Genomic DNA, 25,651 nt, shown 5'->3' with positions numbered 1-25,651 from the left:
CAAAGGATAAACATGGAAAAAGCGCATCCACAACCTGTTTTGGAGGCAGGTTTTCTGAGGCAGAGGGGTTCCCCCTGTTCTCTGGCCCCAGACTCTGAGTAAGCTAGTCACAGTGGCTAGAATTCCTTGGTTTGATGTGCCCAGGTTGAAAAAATTTTTTTGCCTTAAAAGCCACATAAATATGTATTTTTAAAATTAGCGCAATTGATTTAAATTGCCATTAATCATCACACTTATCAACTGTGCAGTCTAGATGGGCAATCATCTTTTCGAATGCCCCTCCTCTCTGCCCCATGCTGCTCTGATCCTCTTCTCCTCTCTTGGTAATTTATTCTTCCTTTTCTTTGTCCGCCCTTGTCTCTCTCAGTTATTTCTCTGAAGCACTGTGCAGTGAGCTTGCAGAGTTTTCTAGGTGCTTGCATACTGCTTGATTATTGAGCTTGGATTTGGGGGAAGGTCCCTTGAGCACAGCAGTGGAGGTCTAAGGTACCTAAGCACCTTTAGGATACAGAGTGCCTGTCTCAAGCATAAAACAGTTTAGGACGATCAGAGCTGTCCGTTCTTCACCCTCGGCCCACACTCAGGAGGCAGTCTGTTTGGCCAAGAACTCCCAGCCTCTCAGTGGTAAGCTTGAGAGAGACAGGAGGTAAGGCCAAAGAGGAGGGCAGCGTCTGAGCAGCAGCTGTGAAGGACCAGGGTAAGGGAACATGTGTGTCACTCTACAGCAGGAAAAAAAGATACCGAGAAGCGTTTGACCGCTTGCTTTCTCAGATTTGTCACTTTGAAAACCTGAAAATATAGCGAATGTCTCAACCTTTTTAAGTAGAAGACTCTTCAGGAATACAGTATGTAACAGGAGGAAGATTATTTGATTACAGCAGGCAGTTTAAGTTCTACCTATATAGCATACTGAGGTGCAGTCTTTGTCGTTCTCCACGTAAACTGTTGGGATTTGGTGATAAGAGTGTCCCTAACTTTGTAACATCTGTCTAATGTCATTATAAAGTTGCTGTGCCAATTAGCAAATCCATGAATCCGGGTCCAGGCTAGAGTTACATAATGAGAGAGACTCACTTGCTCATTAAGACAGTTCCCAAAACTTGACCCCAGCCGTTGCAATGTCAAATTCTTTCTCAATGTGGAACCTCACTCTAACATGGAAGACATAGGAAAATCAAACACACTTGTGCAAGTTCAAGCACGTTCTCACCTCTGCGTAGGCAATAATGTTTCATAAAGACAGGAGACTGTGGCTCAAATAAATGAGTTGAGATGACGACAGAAGCATCATCAGGGCCCTAATTCATTTATTGGCTAATTGCTCTTCCCTTGCTTTGGTCTTTAACCACGTACGTGCACATATCTGGTCATCGGTCATTGGTGTTTACTGTTTATACATTAGTCAGCAGCTCTCCAGCTTTCTGCATTTTTAGCTCCCACTCACGTCTTCTTCTGCTGACATCCTCTGGTCATAATCACTGCTCTAATGTCTCATTTGCTGAATTATATCGCAGCGGTTCAGTTGGAGTGGTGCCTTTGGAACCCCCGGATCCCCATTTGTCTCACCCACCCCGCTCTCTTCTTCCAATTGTTTTTTCCCCTCTGCTGCCTGCACACCACTTCGGCTGATGATGGCCATAAAGCAAGTTGCCATCTCTGTACCACTTTACACAGAGGCCATCAGACAGTCACGGTGCTTTACCCCTTCATCTTTCAGGTACATACTTCACTCATGAAGCCAAAGGAGCCGATGACGCAGCAGACGCAGACACAGCTATAATCAATGCAGAAGGAGGACAGAACAACTCCGAAGAAAAGAAAGAGTACTTCATCTAGATCAGCCTTTTTGTTTCAATGAGGTGTCCAACTGGCCCTATTTAGATGATAAAGAGACAGTGCTATTGGAACTTGCGAGAAATTTGTGTGTTTTTTATGAATGGGTGGAAAGGTGTGAGACTGGGAAGGCTTGGGATTTGCTGTGTAAAAAAAAAAAAAAATGTTCTTTGGAAAGTACACTCTGCTGTTTGACACCTCTTTGTTTGTTTGTTTGTTTAATTTTTATTTCTTCCTACCAAGTCAAACTTGGATACTTGGATTTAGTTTCAGTAGATTGCAGAAAATTCTGTGCCTTGTTTTTTGTTTGCTTGTTGAGTTCCTTTTCTTTCTCCCTTTGTGCACATTTATACCCGTCCCCCACCCCCAAATTTTGGATTTTTTCCAAAATCTCCCATTTTGGAATTTGCCTGCTGGGATTCCTTAGACTCTTTTCCTTCCCTGTTTTGTTCTCGTTTTTACTTTATTTTGTTTATTTTTGTGGTAGCTGCTTTCCGTTCCAAATTCAGTTTCATAAAAGGAGAACCAGCACAGCTTAGATTTCATAGTTCGGAATTTAGTGTATCCATAACGCATTCTTCTCTGTTGTCGTAAAGATTTGGGTGAACAAACAATGAAAACTCTTTGCTGCTGCCCATGTTTCAAATACTTAGAGCAGTGAAGACTAGAAAATTAGACTGTGATTCAGAAAATGTTCTGTTTGCTGTGGAACTCCATTACTGTACAGGGTTATCTGCAAGTGAGGTGTGTCACAATGAGATTGAATCTGTCTTTAATTCTGTATCTGTAGACGGCTCAGTATAGATACCCCACCGTGGTCCAGAAAGGTTTGGGGCGGAAAGGACTCCTCCTCCTTCCATGCCCTAAACAGACCTGACAGGTGAGGTCTGTTCCTTTTGTATAAGTGGACAAATTTGAGTTGCCACAGGAGGGGAAGTAGGGAGGGGGGAATACAGTTCTGCTCTCGTTGTTTCTGTTCCAAATGATTCCATCCACCTTTCCCAATCGGCCTTACTTCTCACTAATTTGTAGGAAAAAGCAAGTCCGTGTGTCGTGCGAATGACTGAATGGGACAGGGTTAATATATTTTTCTTTTCCTTTGTGCTTAGTTAGGAAGGCAGTAGGATGTGGCCTGCATGTACTGTATATTACAGATATTTGTCATGCTGGGATTTCCAACTCGAATCTGTGTGAAACTTTCATTCCTTCAGATTTGGCTTGACAAAGGCAGGAGGTACAAAAGAAGGGCCGGTATTGTTCTCACACTGGTCTGCTGTCACTCTCAGTTCTCGATAGGTCAGAGCAGAGGTGGAAAAACAGCATGTAGGGATTTTCAGTTACTTAATCAAAACTCAAATGTGAGTGTTTTTATCTTTTTACCTTTCATACACTAGCCTTGGCCTCTTTCCTCAGCCTTAAGAACCATCTGCCAAAAATTACTGATCCTCGCATGATGGCAGCCATAGTGCATAGCTACTAAAATCAGTTACCTTGAACATATCTTAGATGGGGAGCCTCGGGAAAAGGTAGAGGAGTCAAGTTGCCATTTACATTTTTTAAAGAAGTGTGGGGATTTTCACTGAAATGTCTAGGAAATCTAGAAGTAGTCCTGAAGGACAAAAACTAAACTCTTACCATATATTTGGTAAGGCTCCAGACTCCAGATAACAGTCCCTATGGAAAGATGGCATCCAAAAGATAGATCTATATATATATATATAAATATATATTCTATTACATTTTCAGTGAGTAATTTTGGATTTTGCAAGGTGCATTTTTACTATTGTTACATTATGTGGAAAACTTATGCTGATTTATTTAAGGGGAAAAAAGTGTCAACTCTTTGTTATTTGAAAACGTGTTTATTTTTCTTGTTTTTATTTTAACCTTTGATAGAACCATTGCAATATGGGGGCCTTTTGGGAACGGACTGGTATGTAAAAGAGAATCCATTATCGAGCAGCATTTTGTTTACCCCTCTCCTGTCCCTAGGCACTTAACCAAGACAAAAAGCCACAATGAACATCCCTTTTTCGATGAATTTTATAATGTGCAGCTCTATTCCGAGCCCTTAGCACCCATTCTGACCATAGTATAACCACATCAAAGGGTGAGAATCATTTAGCATGTTGTTGAAAAGTTTTTTTCAGTTGTTGTTTTTAGAAAAAACAAAACAAAAACAAAAAACAAAAAAATCACACCATTGCTCACAGAATTGGCATCTCATTTTTGGGACCTCCCATTTTTCTGTTTTGAAAAGTGTACAGTAGTGCAGTGTTCCTGATGTAACTTTATGGCTTACAATGTTGACATGTCTCAGGTTCATGTGTTTCGATTGGTGTTTTCCGTCTCAGGTAGATTGCAAAGTGTAGGCCCCACACATTGGAAAAAAATAATAATAAAACAAAGCAAAAACAGGAAATTATGGATTTTAGTTGTATATTGGTTTATGTATTTTTTCTTAAGTATACAGTGCACTGTTTGAAATGTATTGTTGAGTATTACTTTGTACAGGTTGATCACTTTTTTTAGAGTGAAGAAAGAACAAACTTGTTTTTTGTGTTTTTTAAAGGAATATAAAATAATGAAGGATGTATAATTGATGCCAAATAAGCTTGTTCTTTAGTCACACCGACGTCTTACTTTTCCCTTTAGGCCAGTTCTGTTTTAAGGTGTACATGGACAATGTTACAGTGTAAGAAACTCCATATCCATATGTTCCCATTCGCATTTTGTATTGGTTCATGTATACCATTTTTACAAAAAAAAAAGAAAAAAAAGAAGTACTATAAAATATCTGTCTTCTTAATAAAAAAAATTAATGTTACAAAGTGATCCTCTAATCTCTTTATGGACTTCTTACGGACGCCACCGAGTGAGAGAAGACATGGGCCTCTGGTCCCAGCTTCCTCCTTAGGACCGTGTGCGGGGCCAAGAGCGCTGGCAGCAGATGCTAGGACATGCTGCCAGCTGGGTTGCTGGGGACCGCGTTCTCTCTCCTTCTCCGCTCATCCTTCCTGTCCTGTTCTCTTCCCCACTCTCAGTGGACAGGTGAGCCGGGTGCCGTGGCTGAGTCTGAGCTCCCGTGTGGACTCAAGCAATTTGTGCAGGTGTTCGAGCTGTCATTGTGGGCCCGCGGGAACAGGCCGCTCCTGTGGACGCGTCTCCTGCACTCATCCCCTCTCTCACCCCCAACCCCCACCAACTTCCCTGTGTTGGCTGCTCCACCTGTCTCTTATTTTGGGATTTTGTGTCTTAACAATTCATTCTACCTTCTTCATTTAAAGTTCTTTCTCCTTTCATAAAAAGAAGGTGTGAGCCATGGAGGACTGGCTTGGCTGCCTGCAGAAGATTGTTCTCACTTACAGTTTAGGTTGCCGAGACTTCCAGGCCTGGGTAGACAGCAGGATTTGGTCCGTGTCATCATCCTTGCCTTGCAGGCTGAAGTGAGCAATGACTACACATCATGGTGGCCGATCTTCTAAATGGGCAGATAATGTCTGGCCAGGCCCAAAGTGCCCTTTTTTCACCATCCCCCCAGCTATGGTTGAGCTCCCCTTTTCTCCCCTGGCCATGTAATGGGGAAAGTTCCACAGGAAAAGAAAAGGTAAGCTCCAGAAAGGCCAAAGGCTGTGCATCTCCCCTTGGGCCACCTCCATCCTGGCCTGGCCTCTTAACTGTCTCTGTAAAAAAATCAGTTAACCAGATAAGCAGTTATTGAGCACCTGCTGTATGTCCAGCATAGTGAGGGATGCAGAGAAGTATAAGGCAGTCTCTGGAGGCCAGGTGGGGCATCAGTTATTCCACATGAAAACATGAAGTGACCCTGAGCCATGGATGTCCCACTGAATACACTGAAGCGCAGAGAGTGCTATGGGAATTTTCTGGAGAAGCGAAATCAGTGAAGGGAAAGGAAGAGAAATCCCCAGATAGCTTCACGCAGGAGCTGGGACCCCAGCTGGATCTTAAGGGATAGTTTCGTGGAGAAGGAAAGTGAGTCAGAAGTACAGAGGGCAACAAGCCCAGCCAGCCGCTGATTTGTACGGGGAGAAGAAAGAAATCAGTTCTGTGTGCAGGGTGGGCTGTGTCTTGTGGCTGTACTAAAAAGTCCAGGCAGAGGAGTCAAGACTTCAGTGACCTCTCCCAGCCTCTGCCGGAGGGCAAGGAGCAGTAGGGAGCACTCGTTTATTGCCTCTCTATAAAAAGACCCAGAGAGATGGAATAGAATAAGGATCAAAAGCACACACTAGAACGAGGCTTCCTGCGTTCAGATCCCTGTCCCATCACGTAGCAGTGAAACCTCCAATGAGTAGCCCAGCCTACCTGGCTTCAGTCTCCTGCTGGGCAAGGTGGACATCACCATAGCCTTGAAGGTTGTTAAGAGAGATCAATGAGATATGCAGTCAGCACCCAGCGCTCAGTCAAAAAGGTGCCAGACACTACGTGATCATTACCTGTCAGTCACAGGATAGCGGAAATGATGACTCAAAAGGGAGAAGGTTACCCATGGCTATGAAGAAGTGGTCACTACTCAGAGGGAGCTCTGCGTGTTCCTGTGCATATAGACACATCATACCCTTGCACACCATGACTTAGAAGGTTTAATGGCCCTTTTCTCTTCACCATTCATTAGCAGAGTTATGCCAAGCCACGTAGCATGCAGTATGTTTAGTCTCCCCATCCCTTTCCCTCTTGTCCGCAGCATGAGGCTCCAGGTTTATGCTTTACCCTACAGAAAAGAGACCCAGAAGTTCCTTGAGCTGAGGCAGACAGGAGGTGGTGACTGCTGCACATTTGCCTTTTGAGCTCCACTGGGTATGCAAATGAGAAGGTGCTAGAAGCAGTCCCCCGCTCAAAGGAGCTTGATAAGTTGCCCGCTCCTTCATTTGAGGAGTGTGTACAAGAGTGAAAATGGCCCTTGTTTCCTCCAGAGAGTTTTCACAAATGTTTTGGCCTGGCATTATCCAAATACATCAACTGGAAGCCCGAGGTGATATGCGGGTGTTAATTGGTGCAATCTTTCACTGTCCTCTGTCTACTCGAAATGTAATTCTTATACCACTGTGGACTTACTCCATGGAGAAATGCTCCTTTCATTCTGTCACCCGGAACCTCAAAGAAACCATGCGGTCACGGTGCTACAGGTAGAAAGACCCTGCTTAAGTGAAGGTATTTTTGTTTTATTATCAAATTATGCCCAAGATTGATACACTTTTTTGCCAGGATCCCAAATTCACAGCGCTTTGTCATGAAGAAATGGCAGCCAAATTCCTTCAGGGTGAAATTTGTATTCACAGCCATACATGTATAGTTTTGAAGCACTCGGATGTCCTGGCCCCCTGTACAGGAGAAGAAAGAAGGGACTCTTGGCCATCATCTATGACCTTGTGGCTCAGTACCATATTAAAGTCCCTGGAAGTCACACAGTAGTCATCCAGCAAGTACCAGCTGATTAAAGGGAGAATAGTCAAGCACCTGGCTGCCTGAGCCTTAAGTTAAACCTAATCTGAATGGGCCATCAATGCGCTATTTCAAGCCTTGATGTTTGCATGTCCATCCTTCCTACAGGTGGCTTTGAAGAGTTGAGCCAGCCAGTCTTGAGAGCTATTGGCCCCATCCATCATTCTCAAGGACCTGCTGGAATAATATCAGGGAATAACATTTTGGGTAATGGCTAAGTGAAGCCTTAGCATTGTATCGTACATTGTGAGGGGCCTTCAGAATGCAATATGGCATATTTTAAAAGTGCAAACCATAGTCCTTGCCTTATTTATATTTTTCTCAAAACGTTGAAATGTGCCTCTAGTAGGAGCTGCACGATTCAGTGCCCCCACCACACTCTCACATCATTACACTTGAGCATCCCTGAACTGAGACCTGAAAGCAAGAATCTTCTCTGTTTTCAAGTCTTCCAATCCTCAGCTTCCAGGCTCCTCAGTACACAGGAAACTTTGTCTTTTATTTATTTTTTATTTTTTTTCATTCCCAAATGAACATGAAACGTCTACTGCCCCTGGTGGTCAGTGCTGGGAAATACAACTCGATCCTTGCCTATTGAAATGCGGAATTAATTCCAACGAGGAACTGACCTTGTCTGCTGCTGCTTTTTCTCTCACACGCACGCACACCCACCTCCGCCTCCCATTTTACTCCATCCTAATCCTTCGAAGTGTTGAGCTGGGGAAAGCGAGGAACACTACTGAGGTGCAAATCAACCGGTTCTCTGGGCCTGGGACTTCAGCTGCCCTCCAGATGTGCACAGGTTCACAGTCATATTCCAGACGTGACCGCCTCAAATCTTCCTTAAGTGCTATCTTCTCAGGTTAATTAATCACCAGGCTTAAACTTGCTGTTACCAGCAGGAAGTCCATCCTGAAGTCAGCAATGTTACTATTGCATCTTCTAATACTGTTTATCCTGCATTAGTGTTTACTTAGGGGGAAAATTGATCCGTAATTGATATTTCAGTCTTCCAGAGCTGGTGTTGGAAGAGCCTAATGCAGGCCTTTAATAGCAAGCAAATATTTAAATCCCTTAATGGTTGCTGAATATTGAAATGTGTGACTTTATTACTCTTTCTGGTTTGTTTTCTCTGTAGTTGTGTATTTCATCGTTTAAACTTGCAGTAGACGCTGGCAAGCTCAAGTCTAGCTAATCCACAAAAGCTGTTTGCCCAGACACAGCAGACCTGATTAACAAGTATTGCTATGGAAGGGCATCTTCTGCACTAATCAGTCTCTGTTAGCTAGTGATGAAATTACTATCCATCTCTCTCTCTTTCTCTTTCTCTCCCTCTCTCTAGGCCTGTTTTCTCTAACCTCCTCTCCCAGAATAAAGTGATGGGGGCAGCTGTAGCGCTGCAATTAGGAACATGAATCTTTTCTCGTTTGGACAAGGAAGGGAAAATGCCATTACTGTCAACTGAAATGTCCTACTTGGGTTTTTTGCTCCTACTTCCCTGCCAAAGCCCATTGCTGCTGCTGAAAGTGTGTAACATTCACAGCTGTTCTTGATGGCTTGATTCTTAACACAGCCAGAAATGTAGCCCGGGAGATGCTTAAGACAGTTTATGGAAAATAATCGATTTCCTTGCAGAGACACCAATGCATCGAGAAGGGCCTTGAGTCACGTTAGCCCCAGCCAAGATCACCAATTTTCTCTCTATCTGGCTTCAGTTACAAAGGCTATTGCTTAAAAAAAAAAAAAAAATGGAGGCCCTCTTGAATTCTCTGTGTTTTCCCGGTTGGTTTCTATCAGCACCCACAAGTCTCTGGCTATGGCACCCTTTGTCTCACCACTCACCTGCAGCAGCCGTAAGACCTGAAAAGAAGCCATGTCTACAGAAGTGGAAAGAAAAGGATGCTACCAAGGGGAGAAGAACAACTCCCAGGAAAGCCACCAGATGAGAGCCGAGACTAGGTCCACCACCAGCTGGGCGCTCCAGAGACAGACGGCTGTGTTGGATGCCACCCCTACCTTCCCAGCACAAGAGAGGGGTCCCTCCCTCCCTGTGTGGCATCTCCATGTGGCCATCAGGAATTTCAAGAAGTGGTGTAGTTAGTTCCGCTAGCCCCATCACTGTGTCCTGACCACTCTCAGACCCAGCCCTTAGTTAGGATCCTCTGGGACTGGCACTCCCTTTGGCAGGTAAAAGGGAGTGGCTTCCCAGTCACAGATACTGGGAGGCCTGCAAGAATGAAACAGTGCCTCACAAGGGTGCAGCTTTCAGACTGTTTCTGCAAAAGCATGTCAAAGCCATGTGGCTCTGCCCCACTGTGTCTCCCCAATCGTGCCTGGAAGTAAAGGTTGGAGGATACGGGCTGGCAGGCAATGGCCAGCTCTCTCTCTTTCACTCTAGTATCAGCCTCAGACACCCCCAGCGAGTGCCACTACTCCCCCACTGTTTTCATTCTCAGCTTCTCCTAAATGGAAACCATTAATCATACTAAATTGTGCAATGATTCCATGATAGGGAGAATGCTGATGGCAAAAATCATTCTCCTTTGTTGTGCCAGGCAGGCAAAAGGCAGAAGTATTAGCTCGTCGCCCTGCCTGGCTCCTTGCAAATGCTGACCATGTGTTTGCCTACGCAGCTGCCTCTATGCACACAGCTTATTTTAGCACTGGTCTAAGGCATTCCAACTGTTGACAGAAAACAAGGCCACTTCTTCCTTAGTTCCAGGACTGCCAGGAAGACTGTAACTGCTGGTGCTCCCTGAAGTCTCTCCCATCTCAAGGTCCCCATATCGGAGGTAGGGATGGTACAGGACTCACGGGGAAAACTCAAGATGGTCTCAGATGGGGTGAGCTGGTGGGGTAAGCCGTGCCCCCTATGCAGTTCTGCCAGCTGGATTGCAGAAGCAGCCAGGTGTGGGTACCAAGGAGGCTTTTTGCCTTTCAGAATTTGATGTCTGCTTTGCTTTCGACAAGCCTCTTTGTAAGCCACCCCTTCTGAATTAGAATCGTTTTCCAAAAGCTCTTAAGCTATGATTAATGCCAGGGCTGTTTTTAACAATCATCCTGCCAGTCTTAAGCTGTAGTCATTTTCAATAATTTGGAGCGCTCAAAGGCAAGCCAGGAGTTTGTTGACAACAAAACCCGTAAGAGCACAGCCAGGCAGCCACAAAAGATGGGAAAGCAAAGGGACCATTTGGGCTTAGCTGGCTTTCTGCTCCCAGAGTTTCACCACTAAAAGTTTGATTGAACACTCACAATGCATTAAGGATCCAACTGTGAACATGGCTTGGCGAGAGGGCTGCCAGGCTGGCTTTTGTGTGAACAAGCAAGCCGCGTGTTTGGAGGGCTCCGGGTTTATTTACGGACACGTGTGGTTCATTCATGCCGTCCCCATACCGGAGTGTCCTCGTTTGTCTTCCCTCTGCCAACATGGAAAGAAATCCAGTTGCTTTGCTCTGGGGCTGTTTACTTCCTGTGAATGCTGAGCAAGTCTCTGGCCAAGACACGGGAATCCTGCTCCGTAGATGGCCCCGGCTATTTCCCCAGCCTTGTGTGTTAAACTAGCGTTCTCTTTTTAATCTTGGCAATTTCATGCTAGAGTATCCATCTGTTTGAAAAGCCCAAACTGAAGGAAGCTACCATTTGAAATGTCCGTGATTGCAGATTTAGTTAGACTCAGCTTCAGATAAGCACTTATTTCTAGCTCATTACTTCCTCCAGTAGGAAAGGGTCAGCTCTGGGTGATGGGAGTTTAACCCAATGAATTTGGTGTGATGGATAGATATTTGTGTCTCCATTCGACTCTGCCACCGCACCAAGTATTATGTAGGGTGTGTTGCCAGCCAGGGAGAACACAGATGCCTGAGTATAGCTGGGAGCTTTTATTAGCTAACTTCCAATAAACTCCCTTCAACCAAGAATCACAGCAGAGCCTCCACCCTGCACTCCACATGGCCTTAGCGGTATCTATTCATGTCCCCTCTCTGTCTCTACGCTTCACGCCCTTTTCTTCTGAGGCAGAATGAACAGATTTCTAGTGTTGGGCCCCTAGAGCTGTGTTTCTGTCTTGGATAGAGGGACCCCAAAGGAAAATCGTAACCTATCAGGACTCTGTTTCCCTACACCCCTTAAGTGTTTGCTGGGTTTTCCTGGCAACTTTTCAGGGGAATCTTTGGGACATCATCCCCCTTAGCATGGCACCTGCTCTAGGATCCTGAGGGTTGGAGAAATGAAAACCTTCCTCCAAACCTACTTCTTCCTTTATATTCCATCTCAGTTTAATCAGTCTACCAAACTAGAAACCTGGGTTTCTCCACTGGTTTCCAATTCCTGCCCATTGCCCCAAAATACTTCTCAAACTTGACTCAAATGCATCATTTCCACGTCACTCACCTGGTCCAGGCCCTTTACCTTCATTTGAATGAGGGAATGTGGCAGCCTCTGGGCTGGCTTCCCTTCCTCCTCCCCCAGTCCCTTCACCATCCCTCCCTTGCTGGGGAACCACTCTTGGTTCACCTTTGACTGCAGACTAAATCCAAATCCTCACAATCTGCCTTCAATTCGGTTCGGCCTTTCAGTGTTACCCTGAGATCCTCCACTACCCATGGCCCCTGGCCCCTATCCTATCCCACCTCTGTGCCTTTGAACATTCAGGGGGTGTCCTCCTCCTTTTGAGAATGCCTCCACATCCTTCAGGTTGCTTCGCTGTGCTTTTTCAATTCCTCATGCTTACCTCAATTTGTGTCCTTATCACATATCTGAACTGTTTGTTTACCTTTCTGTCTCCCTCAATAAAAACAGTAAATTCCTTGAGAGTAGAGACTGTATCTGATCCAGCTCCATATCTCTGAAGCCAAGTGCAGTATCTGGCCCTGTGCTCAATAAATTATTGAATAATAAGAGATTTTTTTTTTCATCCCTGGTTGGATGGGTCTTTCAAGTGTCTGTCTCTTTCTTAGAAATATCTTGGTAAGGCCTGGGTTTCCTTTTTCTTTCTAACCAGCAATTCTAAAGTTTTGAGAACTTCCTCTGTATGCTTTGTTAAATTTTTGTTTGGGTTTGGTTTTTTAAATTTTGTTTCTTGCTCTGTCATCGTGGGTATCATTTTCCCCCCGTGTCTCCCTTCTCCTATCTCTCTAAGCCGTTTTCTCCATTAAGGTCAGAAAGCACAGTGCCTGTGCCCTAGAAACATTTCAAGAGCCTGATGAACATACTTGAGACCTGGAAAGAAAAAAAAAAATTATATATATATATATGAGCTCTAATATCCAGGGAAAGCCAGGAAACTATAAAATCAGATGTATTAAATGTTTAATTAAATATCTACTAAACCATAATAATGTCACCAGCAGACTTCAGCCTAACTGAACTGGTAAATAATCAGAAACTGTACTCAATGTGGGACCCTAATGTATGTAGCATAGGGTGGAATGGAGTCTTCATAAGAAGAGGTTCTAGGGACTGCACAGGTTTCCAAACAGTCTATCCTCTGTCTTCCTTCTTTTCTTTTCCTCTTTCTCTCCCTCTCTTTCTCGCTCTCTCTGCTCTGAGTCTTGCACTCCAACTCTGAGCACGAGAACAAGTTCTGGAGGGAGCCAGCCCAGAGAAGAACCAGACCTGCCAGGTGGGCGGAGCAAACTGTCGCATGAACCATCAACCCCTCAACCATCAACCCCAGAATCTGACATACACACCTGGGGGCTCTGGATGGAGAGCTGAGCTGCCCAACTATGCAGAGTGAACTTTTAGGTTTCCTTAGTGACTGATTCTCCTGGGTCCAGCAACGGCAATCTGTAAGGTCTCTGACCTGCACATCCAGCTTCCGATCTGTACAGCAAATTGTCAGTGTGAACACCCTGGGCTGTGTAGGGCAGGTGACCTCTCTGCCCGCTGCTGTTTTCTGGCTTTGGGGTTTTGTTTTGGTGTGTGTGGGAGGTGGGCAGGCTGGTGGTGATGAGCTCTGACTCCAGGAACCAGTATTCATGAGTAGTGTTTCCAGCTGTGCCTCTGATTCAGCCGTGACCTTGGGCAAATCGCTTCCTCCCTGGGCCCTGCTCTCCAGCTGTACAGAGCCTCAATCCCAAAGTTATTTGTAAAGTACTTTGACAGCTCAGATCCTAGGCACGGTAAAGAGCAAGAACACTGCTGTTGTTATAGTGCATTTAAAACCCTAAGGAAAATATGCGTTGCTCCCTCTTGAGTTGAAAATTAAAAAGCTGTAATAAGTGAAGACTAATTCCATTGTTGCTTTATGATGTCGCCATCCTGGAATCATCCAATTTTTGCCCTTTTTCTTTATAAAAAATAAATAAAGACTCTTTGGTGAAGAATGGCTTTCATTTAGTAAATAATTTTGACATGTGTAATTACTTCTGTGACTTTTCTTAACAACCTCGCTTGGCTGAAAAAAAGAAAACAAAAACGCACCCCCACTGCAGCCTTCCATCCCTGGTGCTCCATAAAGTAATTGTGCAATTAGGAAGAAGTGGCTGCAGCATCGCGTTTCTCTATATTTTAAGTTAGGAGTCTGACTTTGACTCCCTGCTTGCTGGAGTGGGTGAGCCAGCCCGTTATTAAAAAAACAATTATGCTGTTAAAAAATCAGGAGCTCCACAAGTGAAGAGCATCGATTGGCAAGAGCTGGTCAGTTATCACCAGAAGGTCCTGACAACACACTAATAGGTTTTTCTGAAGATCCAATCAAATTTTCTAGGCAGAGGCTTGAGGTGTTCCACATGGGATAATGCTTGTCCTGGGCAGTATTGATTTCAGCGTGTGGCTCTCTCGTCTCTCCCCTCTTACTGGCTCCCGCTCTTCTCCTGCTACTTTTTCTTTTTTCGGTAATAAAGACTTAAGCTTTGTATTCCATGTTAACAGTCTGATGGGGGAAGGTAGAGCCTCCCAAGCCTCATCTGTCCTTGACTTGGTGCCTCTCTGCACCATCTCCTTTGTTACTGTATCCCTGGAGTCAGATAGATACAGCGTCACCTGCTCTGCTTCTCCCTGACCTTGTGGATTTCATTCTAGTCGCTGCTTCCAGCCCCGCCACAAACCCTCTTAGAAGAAATTCTGTTAAAAAGCCTGCTGGGAAGGAGGAAATGAAATGGCTTGAAGTCACAGAGGTTTCTGGTATCCCCCACCCCACAAGTAAAGAATTCCCTGGGGCAAGGAGAAGGTGTTGGTTTATGCACACGTGTGTGTGTGTGTGTGTGTGTGTGTGGTGCTGTGCATGCACACACGGTGGTAGGGACTCAAGCCTACAAGATGCAGTGGTACAGATTTAGGCATTGACCAGGCTATAAGATAAAAGGGTATGTCTGGATGGATGGGGACAGCGATCCAGCCCACCCTCTAGCCAAGCTTTGTGTCCTGACATGGAGTTGCAACTTCTTTTTTTATTATTTTTTTGAGACAGAGTTTTGCTCTTGCTGCCCAGGCTGGAGTGCAGTGGCAAGATCTCAGCTCACTGAAACCTCCGCCTCCTAGGTTCAAGTGATTCTCCTGCCTCAACTTCCCTAGTAGCTGGGATTCCAGGTGCCCATTACCATGCCCGGCTAATTTTTTTTCTATTTTTAGTAGAGACAGGGTTTCACCATTTGGGCAGGCTGGTCTTGACCTCCTGACCTCAGGTGATCCACCCGCCTCGGCCTCCCAAAGTGCTGGGATTACAGTAGTGAGCCACCGTGCCCGGCCAGAGTTGCAACTTCTTGGAGGAAGGGATATCTTTTTTTATAATTCACACAAAGATGTCTGGACCATTAATGGCCTGGAGAGACGTGGCAGAGACTCAGAGCCTCCAGATCTAGAGTAACTCTGCTACTGTGCACTGACGTATCCCCGCAAACATCCCTGGATGAGACGAACGTGTTAGCGATGTCTTTGGTTGATGCAAAGTAGTTGAGGTTTTTGCCACTGCTTTTTCTTGAATGACAAAAACCACAACGACTTTTGAACCAACCTTAATAAAACACTCCTGTGCCCATCCCATGAGTGTTAATATTTTCATTGTACTCAGGGACCCCAGGGCTGCTTTTCAGATCTATCAAGTTGATTTTCACGTCGCTCACCCAACCTCTCTGCCACCTCATTTCACCCAAGGCTCTCCACATGGCCTAGGTGGAATTCACCTGCCACGTCTTTGCTGGTACCTTCCATCTCCCTTGCTTCACCTTCTGCACCATTTGCAGAGCAAGGGCTCTGTTATCAGCAGGCTGGGGTTCAAATCTCAATGTCTTTACTTAATAAAAGTTGACTTTGGGCAAGTCTTTGGGTCTGTTTCTTCCTCTTCAAAATGTCCACCTCACGCCATGCTGTGGGGCTCACGTGGGTTAAAATACTATGCTATACACAAATGTTAGTTATAGGTTCTCAAATTCCTAGGTTCCAGGAACCTGGGAGCTCCCTGAATCCCAAAGGTCACTTCTCACCAGATTCACACCGATTAGCACTTGGTTATATCCTGACACGCTTTTCTATCATGGTTTCAAGTGTGTGTTTTGTCTCCACAACCAACCAGGCTGTTGGTGCCTGGAGTAGCAGCGTCATGTCTTACACTTCTCTTGGGTTCCCCACAGCCCTCCAGGAGACTGAGCACACAGTGGCTACTCGATAACTCCTTGACTTCCCTGGGTATTTACTGCTACACAATTTTTAGTCTATAGCACTTCCCACCTAGGAAGAGACTTAAATGGAATCTGCAGCTTTGGTTTAGCTCATCCAATCACAGAACACAGAGTGTCAGATCTGCAGAGCACCCCAGAGCTCATCCTGTCCAACCCCTTCATTTTACAGACTTCTACTGCAGGCGGCCTCACAGAGAAGGACCAAACGCCAGCCACCCGAGAGGTTATGTTCCTGACCCCCACGCTCCTCCAGGCATGACACCAGAATGAAGTTAACAGAGGAAGCGCTCCTCACCCTCTCCAGACAGCACACTGTAGGGAAGCCATTCTCAAAACAAAGGTACTGGACCTGCCACCTGGTGTCACCTGAGAGTGCATTAGAAATGTAGATTCTCAGGCCCCCTCACCACCTCCCCTGCTTCTATTGAATGAAAACTAGGGTGAGGCCCAGCTGTCTACACTTCCTCTGGTCCTCTAGATGATTCTGATGCCTGCTCTACTATAAGAGCCGCTGACTGCTCTAGGGGAAGAGCTCTGGACTTCAGCCAGCAGATCTGCATCCGGGTCTAGGCTTCACTCCCAGTGTCAGTGTCTTCATTTGCAACGCAGGAAACACAGGCTCACCTCACTGAGCTTTTGTGTGCCTTAGCTGGAATCACACACTTGGCACACAGTAGGCACTTAAGAAACGATAGCTGCTTTTGAATTGCCACTTGTCTTGGGTGAGTGGAGGAATGGCTGATTGCAAGGCTGATTGGAGGACATGCCACTTTCATCACCTTCATCAGGAAAAACAAATCTATTAAGTGGCTAAATGCATGATATTCTGTTCTCTACATGGGGAGAGAAAAAGCGTTTAAATCAGGAGCGACAAGAAGACAGAGTGCAAAGCCCAAAGATTTTGCAAACAGGAGGATTGGGTCCAAAGCCCAGTCCCATCACCATGTGCTGGCTACGTAATCTTGATAGACTTACACTGACACGCTCATTCATTCAGCTGATATTTTGGAGCTCCCACTATGTACCACACAACATGCTAGGCACGGAGAACACACAGGGAACACGTTGGTTAAGATCCTATGCAGATCAAATAATCCACCTGCTCCTCTTGTAGGTCCCAACCCTCTTGCAGTTGGGCAGAGTGTATGTGCCCCCGTTCTGTACTGTGCCTGCTTTTGACCTATGCACACATGATTCTCCAATGTTTCTCTTGCCTTGCTGCAGCCACCGAAAAGGCCAGTGTTCCACATGGTGCAGCCAAAAAGGTGCTGAGGCCTCCACTGTCCTAGATCTCTGGGTGACAAGGTGGAGCAGAGCCTTTGCTCAATCCCACGAGACATGTTACATAAAGGAGAAACATAAGGGTTGGGATTTATGTTTCCACTGCCGAGCCCAGTCTCTCCTGACTGACACAGACGCTGTCCCGATGGGGCTTGCAGTCTAGTAAGACAAACAACACACACAGTTGAGCACTTCATGACGGTCATAAGAGGTGCTATGAAGAAGACACAGGTTACTGGGAAAGCATATATAGGAGTGGAGCCTCATCTAGTATTGGAGGTGGGGATGGGGGTGATGGGGGTTGGCAGTTCGAGGAAGACTTCTCTGGAGAAGTGTTGAGACCTGAGGGATGAATACGAATTGTCCAGGCAAAAAAAGGAAGGAGAAGTCAGGTTCAAGCAGAAGAAACAGCCTGTGTGAAGGCCCGGAAGTGGGAGGGTGTAGGAAGCTGATGAATAGGCCGATCAGACGACGAGGGTGAACAAGAGGGTGGGCTGCAATCAGAGTATGGAGGATTTTATGGGCTAGGTTAAAGATTGGGGATTTTATCCTAAAACAAATGGCAAGCTGTAAATTTTACACAAGGCAGTAGCAGGAAGTCTGCTTTTCAAAAAGCTTTGAGCCTTACCTTCCTCATCTGCACAGTGGGCATAATAATATATATGCTTAAAAAAACTGTGAGAATGGGATAAAATAACCTCTGCTAAACATGGTGCTGAGCACACTGTTAACAGTGAAAATGATCCAGCCCTTTCTCTTTGTCTGGTTTCCTCCGGCTTAGAGCTCGCATCTAGCACAAGTTCTCTGTCACATTCTCTTCTGGGATTGCTGCAACCTACAGGAAGAAAGCCAAAATACCTTTGCAGTAAAATAATGACAAACCTCTACTGAGCATTTATGGTATGCCAGGTACTGTTCTAAGTATTAACTCATCACAGCCCTATGGGACAGATACTATTACTACCCACTTTACAGATGGGGAAACCCAAGCACAAAGTGGCTAAACTTTTTGCTCAGGACCACACGACTAGTAAATAGCAGGGAGGGATTTAAACCCAGACACTCTGAGTTCAAGGTCTTCCCTCTTAATCACTGTCTTTCATTGCCTCTTGGAAAGAAATGAGATTTTAGGGAAACAAAGTGGTCAGAGAGAGCTGCTCTGGTCAGACCCAAGGAATAAGAGGAAGAGATAGACCCAACCACTGAGGCTGAGCAGAGCACCTGTAAGAAGCAGGCTTCACCCTCCATGCTTTCAGACCATCTGCCCATGAGAGGCAGAGGCAGGACCTCACAGCCAACCCTGGGCATCACCCAGTTCCCAGCCTCCCTGAGCCAGGGAGTGAGGCCTGTTCTCTAAGTCACCTCTGTTGGCTTCCAAGTCCCTCCTAGAGATGGACCCTTCAGGCACAGCTCAAGGCACACTTCCCTGGTCCCTGCTTGGGAAGCCCCTGGGGGCTGCAGTAAGGCCTTAGTGTGGGCAGAGAGGATGCCATCGAGGCTGGTGTGTGTCCATGGCATCGATCCTGGGGCATATGGTGTCAGGAGAGCCCCAGGGGAAGGCCAGCCTCACAGGGCTCTGAGGGAAACATGCAGGATGGCCGCCCTGCCCTGTCACTCTCTGCAGTCAACCAGAAAGTCAGAAAACGTGCCCAGCAACCAGTGAAGCAGATGGCTGAGAATATCATGTGTATACAATATTTATGAAATGTGAGCTGAGCAGAGCTGTGGCTGAGACTCCCGTCCCAGGCAGAGTAATTCAGCCCTGTGTGATGAACAAGATTGTAATTGGGGTAGTTCCAATTTACTAACCATTTGCAAAAGATTACATACCTCTCACATATTATCCTCTCCTAATCTTACTTTAATGAACACTACTCTATCTGGATGTATAATTTCAGGGCGGGGGAAAAAACAATTTCTAGCCTAGAAGGCAAAGCTGTAGCTAATACATTAACATCCAAATTAGAGAGAGGGAAAGTAATTGTGAGATCTATAGCTAAAGTAATCTAAAGGCGCCCCCTCCTCCTCCACGCAGCAAAAGACAGAGGTACAGTGGAAGCAGTTCTTGTTACAACCGATGACTTTCCAGTGAGGGGTGAGGACCCTCCCGCCAAGATGGCAGCCTCACCTGGAAACGTTCACTTCACTTCCAGAAGGGACTCCAGATGAGTGTGTTTCTCAGCTGGACTTCACTGGCGGAAATAAGCCATGCTTGTATTAGGAAGGAAGAGAGTCAGACTGGTAGAAGAACTTCCAGGGAGTAACGGTTGTTGGTTAGCACAGCTTCCCCAAAAGCTAGGAGGGATACTGAGGGGTGAGTTCATGAACCCATCTTTATCTCAGTTTCATCATTTGTAAAACGACGCTGCCCCCTGATTCATACCTTCATTTGGTGGATTATTTTTACTGAAACCTGCTTTGTGCCCAGCACTCTTCTAAGTGGTAGGGAGACAGAGGGTTTAAAAAGAAGAAGTTCTTGCTCTCAGGAAGCTTACATTTTCATCGGGAAAGAAAAACAAATAAATAGGGTTAGGGTAGGGTGCCTGCATCTGGGGCATGCGTGACAGGCTCGTGCCTCTTCAAAACCAAGGGTGGCTCAACTGATTTCCCGGGCAGCAGACCTGGGGAGTCCCTGGAACTGCTTTGCTGCCTCAGTCCTGAAGTGGAGTGCCCAGCACTAGCCATCCCCACTCTTCCACTGGTTCTCCCTGTGAGTCATGAGCTACAAATGAAGCTTCCAGAAGGCAAATGCTGCCCAGCTCCCATCCACAATGAGAGTTGCAGATGGCAGAGAACCAGTGCCCAAGGCTCTCCTGCCCAGAGTGTTGTCTCTGGCTGATGCAGGTCAGCAGCCCTTCCTCCCCTGTACCTTGTGAACTCCAGGAGGAGAGATCAGAGAATGCAGCCAATGAAAGGCAACACGCAATCCTAGAAGCATCCCTCCAGAACTCCTTCCTGACTTCCATCTGCAGTGTAGAGCAGGACACAGGGGAGAGATGCTCAGCTGTGCTGACCATTCCCTAGAACTTACCAAGTCCCCATCAGGGTGGATGCACCAGGAAAAATAGCCAAAGCCCTTGCATCAGGGGCCAGAACATCGGCCACGTTAGAAGCACATACTGTGTGCCAGGAGAGGACTGCCCCCACCTGAACTTCACTGGCCATACCTTGTGGTCTGGGTCAGAGCTTCCCAGGACAGAGGCACAGAGGATTTGTGGGCCCCACATATAATCTGTGACACTCTTCCATGTCCTAATCTCCTATCTCAGGAATGGCAAGGAAGGGTTATGGCCAGAGTCCTGGGCCAGATCTCTTGGGGGCCCTCCCCAAACACCCCATCTTGGCTTCCCTCACCAGTCCTTCTTCCACTCTCACTTATTGGCCTCTCAGAATTGTTCGCTAGGGTGAGGGAGACTGATTGAATCGAGGAGCTCTGTTCTGATCTTGTCAATCAGACCTGCCCACCTGCCTGTGCACACACAAGCCTGCTTTCTCCCACACTCTGGCCCTTTGCTTGCTCTCTGGCCTTCACACTTTCTCTTAAATAAACACATACAGACACTCGGGCAGTAAGGCACAGTCTGTCCTGCTTGCCTGGAATCCCAGGAAACTCACAGCTATTTAAGCCCATATTGGAAGGAAGGGAACTCAAGGCTGGAGGCTTGGAGCTGCAGCGCCTCTCTACCCTCTGCCACCTCAGGGAGCCAAGGGCATCCAATTGCTAGTCCCTCAGGGACACTCAGAGAGAGTTTGGACTTGGTGAAAATATTCAAATGCCTTTGTATTAATAAGTGCTATAGAGTAAATATTTGCCACCTCACTCCAATTTATCACTGAAGTCCTAATCCCCAATGTGATGGTATTGGAGGTGGAGCCTTTCGTCACTAATTGAGCTTGGATGGGGTCACGAGAATGGGGGACCCGTGATGAGACGGTACCCTTATAAAGGGAAAAGGGGATCACAGCTCATTCTCTCTGGCCTGTGAGGATATAGCAAGAAAGAAGCAGTGTCTAAGCCAGGCCCTCACCAACAACAAAATCTGCCATTGTCTTGCTCTTGGACTTCCCAGCCTCTAGAACTGTCAGAAATCAATGTCTGTTGTTTAAGCCAGCCAGTCTATGGCATCTGTTAAAGCAGCCCAAACCGACTGAGACAATAAGCAACAGAGCTGGGCTGGACCCCCTTCTAGACACCAGACTCTGCCTGGTAGTTTGTCAGGCTCCCCAAGCAACCCCATCCCTTAATAGCTGGCCCTGGTTTCTGCTGTTGCAGGTGTGTGTGTGCTGCTGGTCAGCAAATGAAGGGGGAGAGGGGAGGAGCAGAATCTAAGCTAAATAAACAAAATAAATGAAGGAAGGAAGGAGAGAAGGAGGGGAAGACAGGAGGGAGGGAGAGAGGGAGGGAGGAAGGGTGGCCAACTCAACACAGTGCACCCTAAGCAACTACACAAGTGACAGAATGTGGGGCCTCACTGCTGTCTTCTCAGAGGTGAGTGCTGATGTGGGATGACCAGCCATCCCAGTTTGCTAGGAATAAGGAGGCTCCTGAAACTGGAGACTTTCACTGCTATAATCTGGGCTGCGCCCAGTTGGTGGCTTTGGAGGACTCAGTTCCATCTTCCCGCAGCCTGCGCCTGAGAGTAAGGCTGTGTTCTAACAGCCCAGAAGGAGCCCAGGGATGAGATTCTGATAACGGATTATATCACCAAGAAGAAAAAAAAACCTTTTCTTTGTTTCTCCTCCTCCTGTGTTTACACGGCTTCTTCCTTTATCTTTTCATAGTGCTCGTTTTAGTAGTGGTAGTGGGAAGTAATAATCATAACAGTTAACACGGAGAGAGTGCATTTTATGTTGCAAGCCCAGATCCAAACACTCGAGGGGCCCTGGCTCCTTTAACCTTCCTAATTACCTTTGACGTAGGTATTGTTATTGCTGCCATTTACAGATGAGAAAATTGAGGATAAAAAAGTTCCCTGTGCCCAAGGATGCCAAGCCCACAGTTTGTGGATGCCACTTGCCCTGTGCAGCCGTGCCTCTGGGCCTTTAGCCTGGGGTTCCCAGTCAGCACCCAGGAGCATCTCAGCCTCCTATTTCTACTGGGACAGTTGGTTTGGAAAAGCAGTGGCAGTTGGGCTCCTTTCTCTGAAAGCCACATGACCAGGAGGGTTTCTCTCGTATCAGGGGCCGAGTGGCCAGGGTGTGGGCCTGGGTCCTTGCAGCCATTGAGGTATTCAAGCTCCCAGGGCTGTGAGTGACGCTCTGAGGCCACCCACTCCCTGTCCTTGGAGGGCTGGCACGCCCTGCCACTCTCTCCCAGGACTTAATGGCCTGCGCCATCATGCCGTCAGGAAGCACGTGGCCTTCTGTCAGTGACTCTCCAAGCCTGAAAAAGGAGCAAAAAGAATATTTGATCACAGGTGGCCGCTGTCAGCACTGCAGTCTCTGAATTCCTGAGGGCCAGGTGCTTCCTGCCTGCTAGGAGTCTTGTGAGGCCCCTCTTCATGTCCATAGCCCCAGCCTGGGGCTCTGCAGCCACCTCTGCAAAGGAGGACGTGAACCACGGCTCTGGGTGTCACCCCTGTGAGGCTGTGAAGAAACGCCCCCAGAGGCAACACTCCCTCACCTCCCCGTCTGCCTCTTCCCGGTGAGAGAGGGGGCGTTCCTCGGACAGAGTGTGCCTTTTGAAACCAGCCACACTCCCGTGTGCGTTCAACTCTCACGTGAGGCTCCTGGTGACCTTCTTCTGTGTCCTCATTTTCAGGCTACAACCTGCTAGGTCTGAATCAGGGGTTAAGCGGAGCATGGCGCCGACGGCCTGGACGCGAGTCGGGCCCACAGACGGGACTTGATCGATAGTAGAGGGAATTAAATCCGGTCAGGAAGCTCGGGGCGTGGTGGGATGCATCCACCCTCCGAGGACGCCCACGCACGGTCCATCTCAGACTCATGCATTGCTGTGATTCTTCAAAGTTCTAGAGAAAAAGAGGTTTTGAAACCTCCTGTTGTATCCAATTTCATGTTTTAACAACTCCCCTCTGTGATAATTCCTTTTTTTAGGTCGAATCTGAGTCCCTCAAGCTGAAACTCCAGTTAATATTCTTTTGTCTCCTTTTCAGAAGAGATTGAGAAGCACCTGGTCCCCTTCTGCTATTTCTTCAGAAGCGTAAGGACTTTAACCTTCTCCTCTCCAGGCTGTGGAGCAGAGAGGACGATGGTGCTCACCTGGTCCTTGTCCCCCTTCTGAGGTGCAGAGGGGCCCTGCCTGGCCCAGCCGTAGGAAGGGGAGTCTCCCTCCGGGACAGGGACCAGGACCCAGGTTCTCAGATTCCCTGAATCTGGCTCCCATAACCCCATCTCCTGTACCCAGACGTTCTGGGCCACAGCCTTCTCTGTTAGCTATTCTGAAATTCTTTGTTCTTTTTCTTGAATTAGAAGAAGGGTGAGGTTGAAATAAAACTTTAGACGTGCCTCCTGAACTGGGCCATCTCCCCCGGGTTCAGGGCTGAGGCACCAGAGCCCGGGGGCGCAATTCCGCGGGACCGGAGCTCGGACGGCCGGCCTCGCCTGTGCCCCTGCCAGCGCACGCCCCGGGCCTCTCCCGCTCCTCCTCCGCAGGCGCCCGCGGCGCTTCCCAGCCACTTGCAGTCCCATAATCAGCACCATTATCTCCGGGTAATTTTCCCTCCTCTCCGCAATGCGGCCTGTGAAAGGAACCCGAGGAAGGACCGTGTTTCTGGGACTCCGAGGACGGGGATGTGGTCTTGATTGCAAATGGGAAATTAAGCCTGCGTGTCTGGCGATCAAGCCGGCGTGATTGCGTCCCAGCCCGCCCCGGCTGCCTGAAGGGTAGCAACAATGATCCGTCCACCTTTTCTCCGGCTCGCCTCTGGTTTAGCAAATCTATAATGCATTTAATCTCCGAAAGCCACCGCGCTTGGCTTTAGTTGCCTAATTTGCTGTCGAGAGCTCCTGCAATTCTCTCCCCGACGACGACGTTTAACTCGAGGCTTTTGTTTGTCCAATCAGCCGGGCTCCCCTTGCGGAGGAGCGGGTGGGAGAGAACAGCCCAAGGGGGCGATCACAGACTGAGTCCCCCGGCGCACCCCTCGCCCCCAGCAGGCTGCGTCAGGAGCCCGGGCACCCCCCACCGCGCCCCTCCCACCGACCTGGATTCTGTCGCCTCTTCGTCCAACCTGAAATCCTGCCTCCATGTGCCAGGCATTGTGCCTGCCACTGCAAAGACGAGGGGAACAAGTTCCTTCCTTAAGGAACTGGCAGGCTGCTTGCGGGACAAACCCATGCACGAATAATTACCATACAATGAAATAAACGTCTTAATAGAGGTGTGTATAAAATGCCAGAGACAACAGAGAAGGAAGTGACTCATCTTCTCTTGGGAGGATGATGAAAGCTTTATAGAGAAGGCGCAATTTCTGCAGCCTTGCAGGGTAAGCAGAAGTTCATTAGGTGGGGTGGTGGAGGAGGCACCCCGGCTGGGAACAGCCTGTGCCAAGAAAGGGACCCTTTGGGAAATGGGGAGGAGTGGGTGTTGGGGAAGCCCAGCCTGTTGGGAAGAGGGTACTGGGCTGGAGTGGCGGGAACTGAAGAGGAAAGTAGGGCCTCAAACGCCAGGCATCACATCCTGTTCTGTGCCAATGAGGACATACTGGAAGTTTCCAGGCAAGAATATACATGCAAAGATAGAGATAGAGATGTGGAAATACGGATGAATCGGATGGTTATACACACACACACACACACACACATATATATATGCTCACACAGGCACATATAGAAGGGAAGAGCATATATTGCCAGGTGCAATGACACACAGCTGTAATCCCAGCACTACAGGAAGCTGAGGTGGGTTGATTGCTTGAGCTCAGGAGTTCAAGACCAGCCTGAGTAACATGGCAAAACTCCGTCTCTACAAAAAATTACAAAAATTAGGTGGGTGTGGTGGCAGGAGCCTGTTGTCTCAGCTACTTGGGAGGCTGAGGCAGGAGGATTGGCTTGAGCCCAGGAGGCAGAGGTTGCAGTGAGCTGTGATCACACCACTGCGTGCCAGACTGGTAACAGAGTAAGACCCTATCTCAAAAAAAAAATATATATATATATATATATATGTGTGTGTGTGGTTTTTTTTTAAGAGTCAGGGCTTTGATTGCCCAGGCTGGAGTGCAGCGGTGCAATCATAGCTCACTGGAGCCTCAAACTTGTGGACTCAAGCCATCCTCTCATATCAGTTTCTTGAGTAGCTGGGACTACAGGCAAGTAATAACATGCCTGGCTAATTTTTTAACTTTTGTAGAGATAGGGTCATGCCATGTTGCCCAGGCTAATCAATCAATCCTGGCCTCAATCAGTCCTCCTGCCTTGGCCTCCCAAAGTGCTGAGATTATAGGGCATGAGCCACCACATCCAGCATGTATTGCTTTTGTTTTATGTATTATATTTAT

General features: G+C 47.3%; 1 protein-coding gene and 1 long non-coding RNA gene across 25 annotated transcripts in view; one reads left to right on the top strand and one right to left on the bottom strand.

Moving 5' to 3' along the window:
• CADM1 (cell adhesion molecule 1) overlaps positions 1-13,619 on the top strand; it is a 336,780-nt gene extending 323,161 nt beyond the window's left edge. For 12 of the 24 annotated variants that reach the window (XM_009006846.5, XM_078339520.1, XM_078339517.1 and 9 more), the window contains one exon: positions 1,718-4,668. In XM_009006846.5, coding sequence (XP_009005094.1) covers positions 1,718-1,836 — 119 coding nt within the window. In that variant the 3' untranslated portion in view covers positions 1,837-4,668. Of the gene's footprint in view, positions 1-1,717 lie in introns of all 24 variants that reach the window. The other 12 variants (XM_035264633.3, XM_035264632.3, XM_035264631.3 and 9 more) reach the window with 2 other exon arrangements.
• LOC128929079 (uncharacterized) lies at positions 12,584-24,318 on the bottom strand. The gene is made up of 2 exons (XR_008474990.2): positions 19,321-24,318; positions 12,584-18,027 (listed from the first exon to the last, which is right to left on the bottom strand). It is a non-coding gene; the product is annotated as an uncharacterized LOC128929079 (long non-coding RNA).
• Between the last annotated feature and the right edge of the window lie 1,333 nt (positions 24,319-25,651).

This window comes from Callithrix jacchus, chromosome 10 (genome assembly GCF_049354715.1).
Source record: "Callithrix jacchus isolate 240 chromosome 10, calJac240_pri, whole genome shotgun sequence".
In the NCBI taxonomy this organism is placed as follows: domain Eukaryota; kingdom Metazoa; phylum Chordata; class Mammalia; order Primates; family Cebidae; genus Callithrix; species Callithrix jacchus.
Note: the sequence above shows the minus strand (reverse complement) of the source record. Positions and strands in the feature narration are given on the sequence as shown.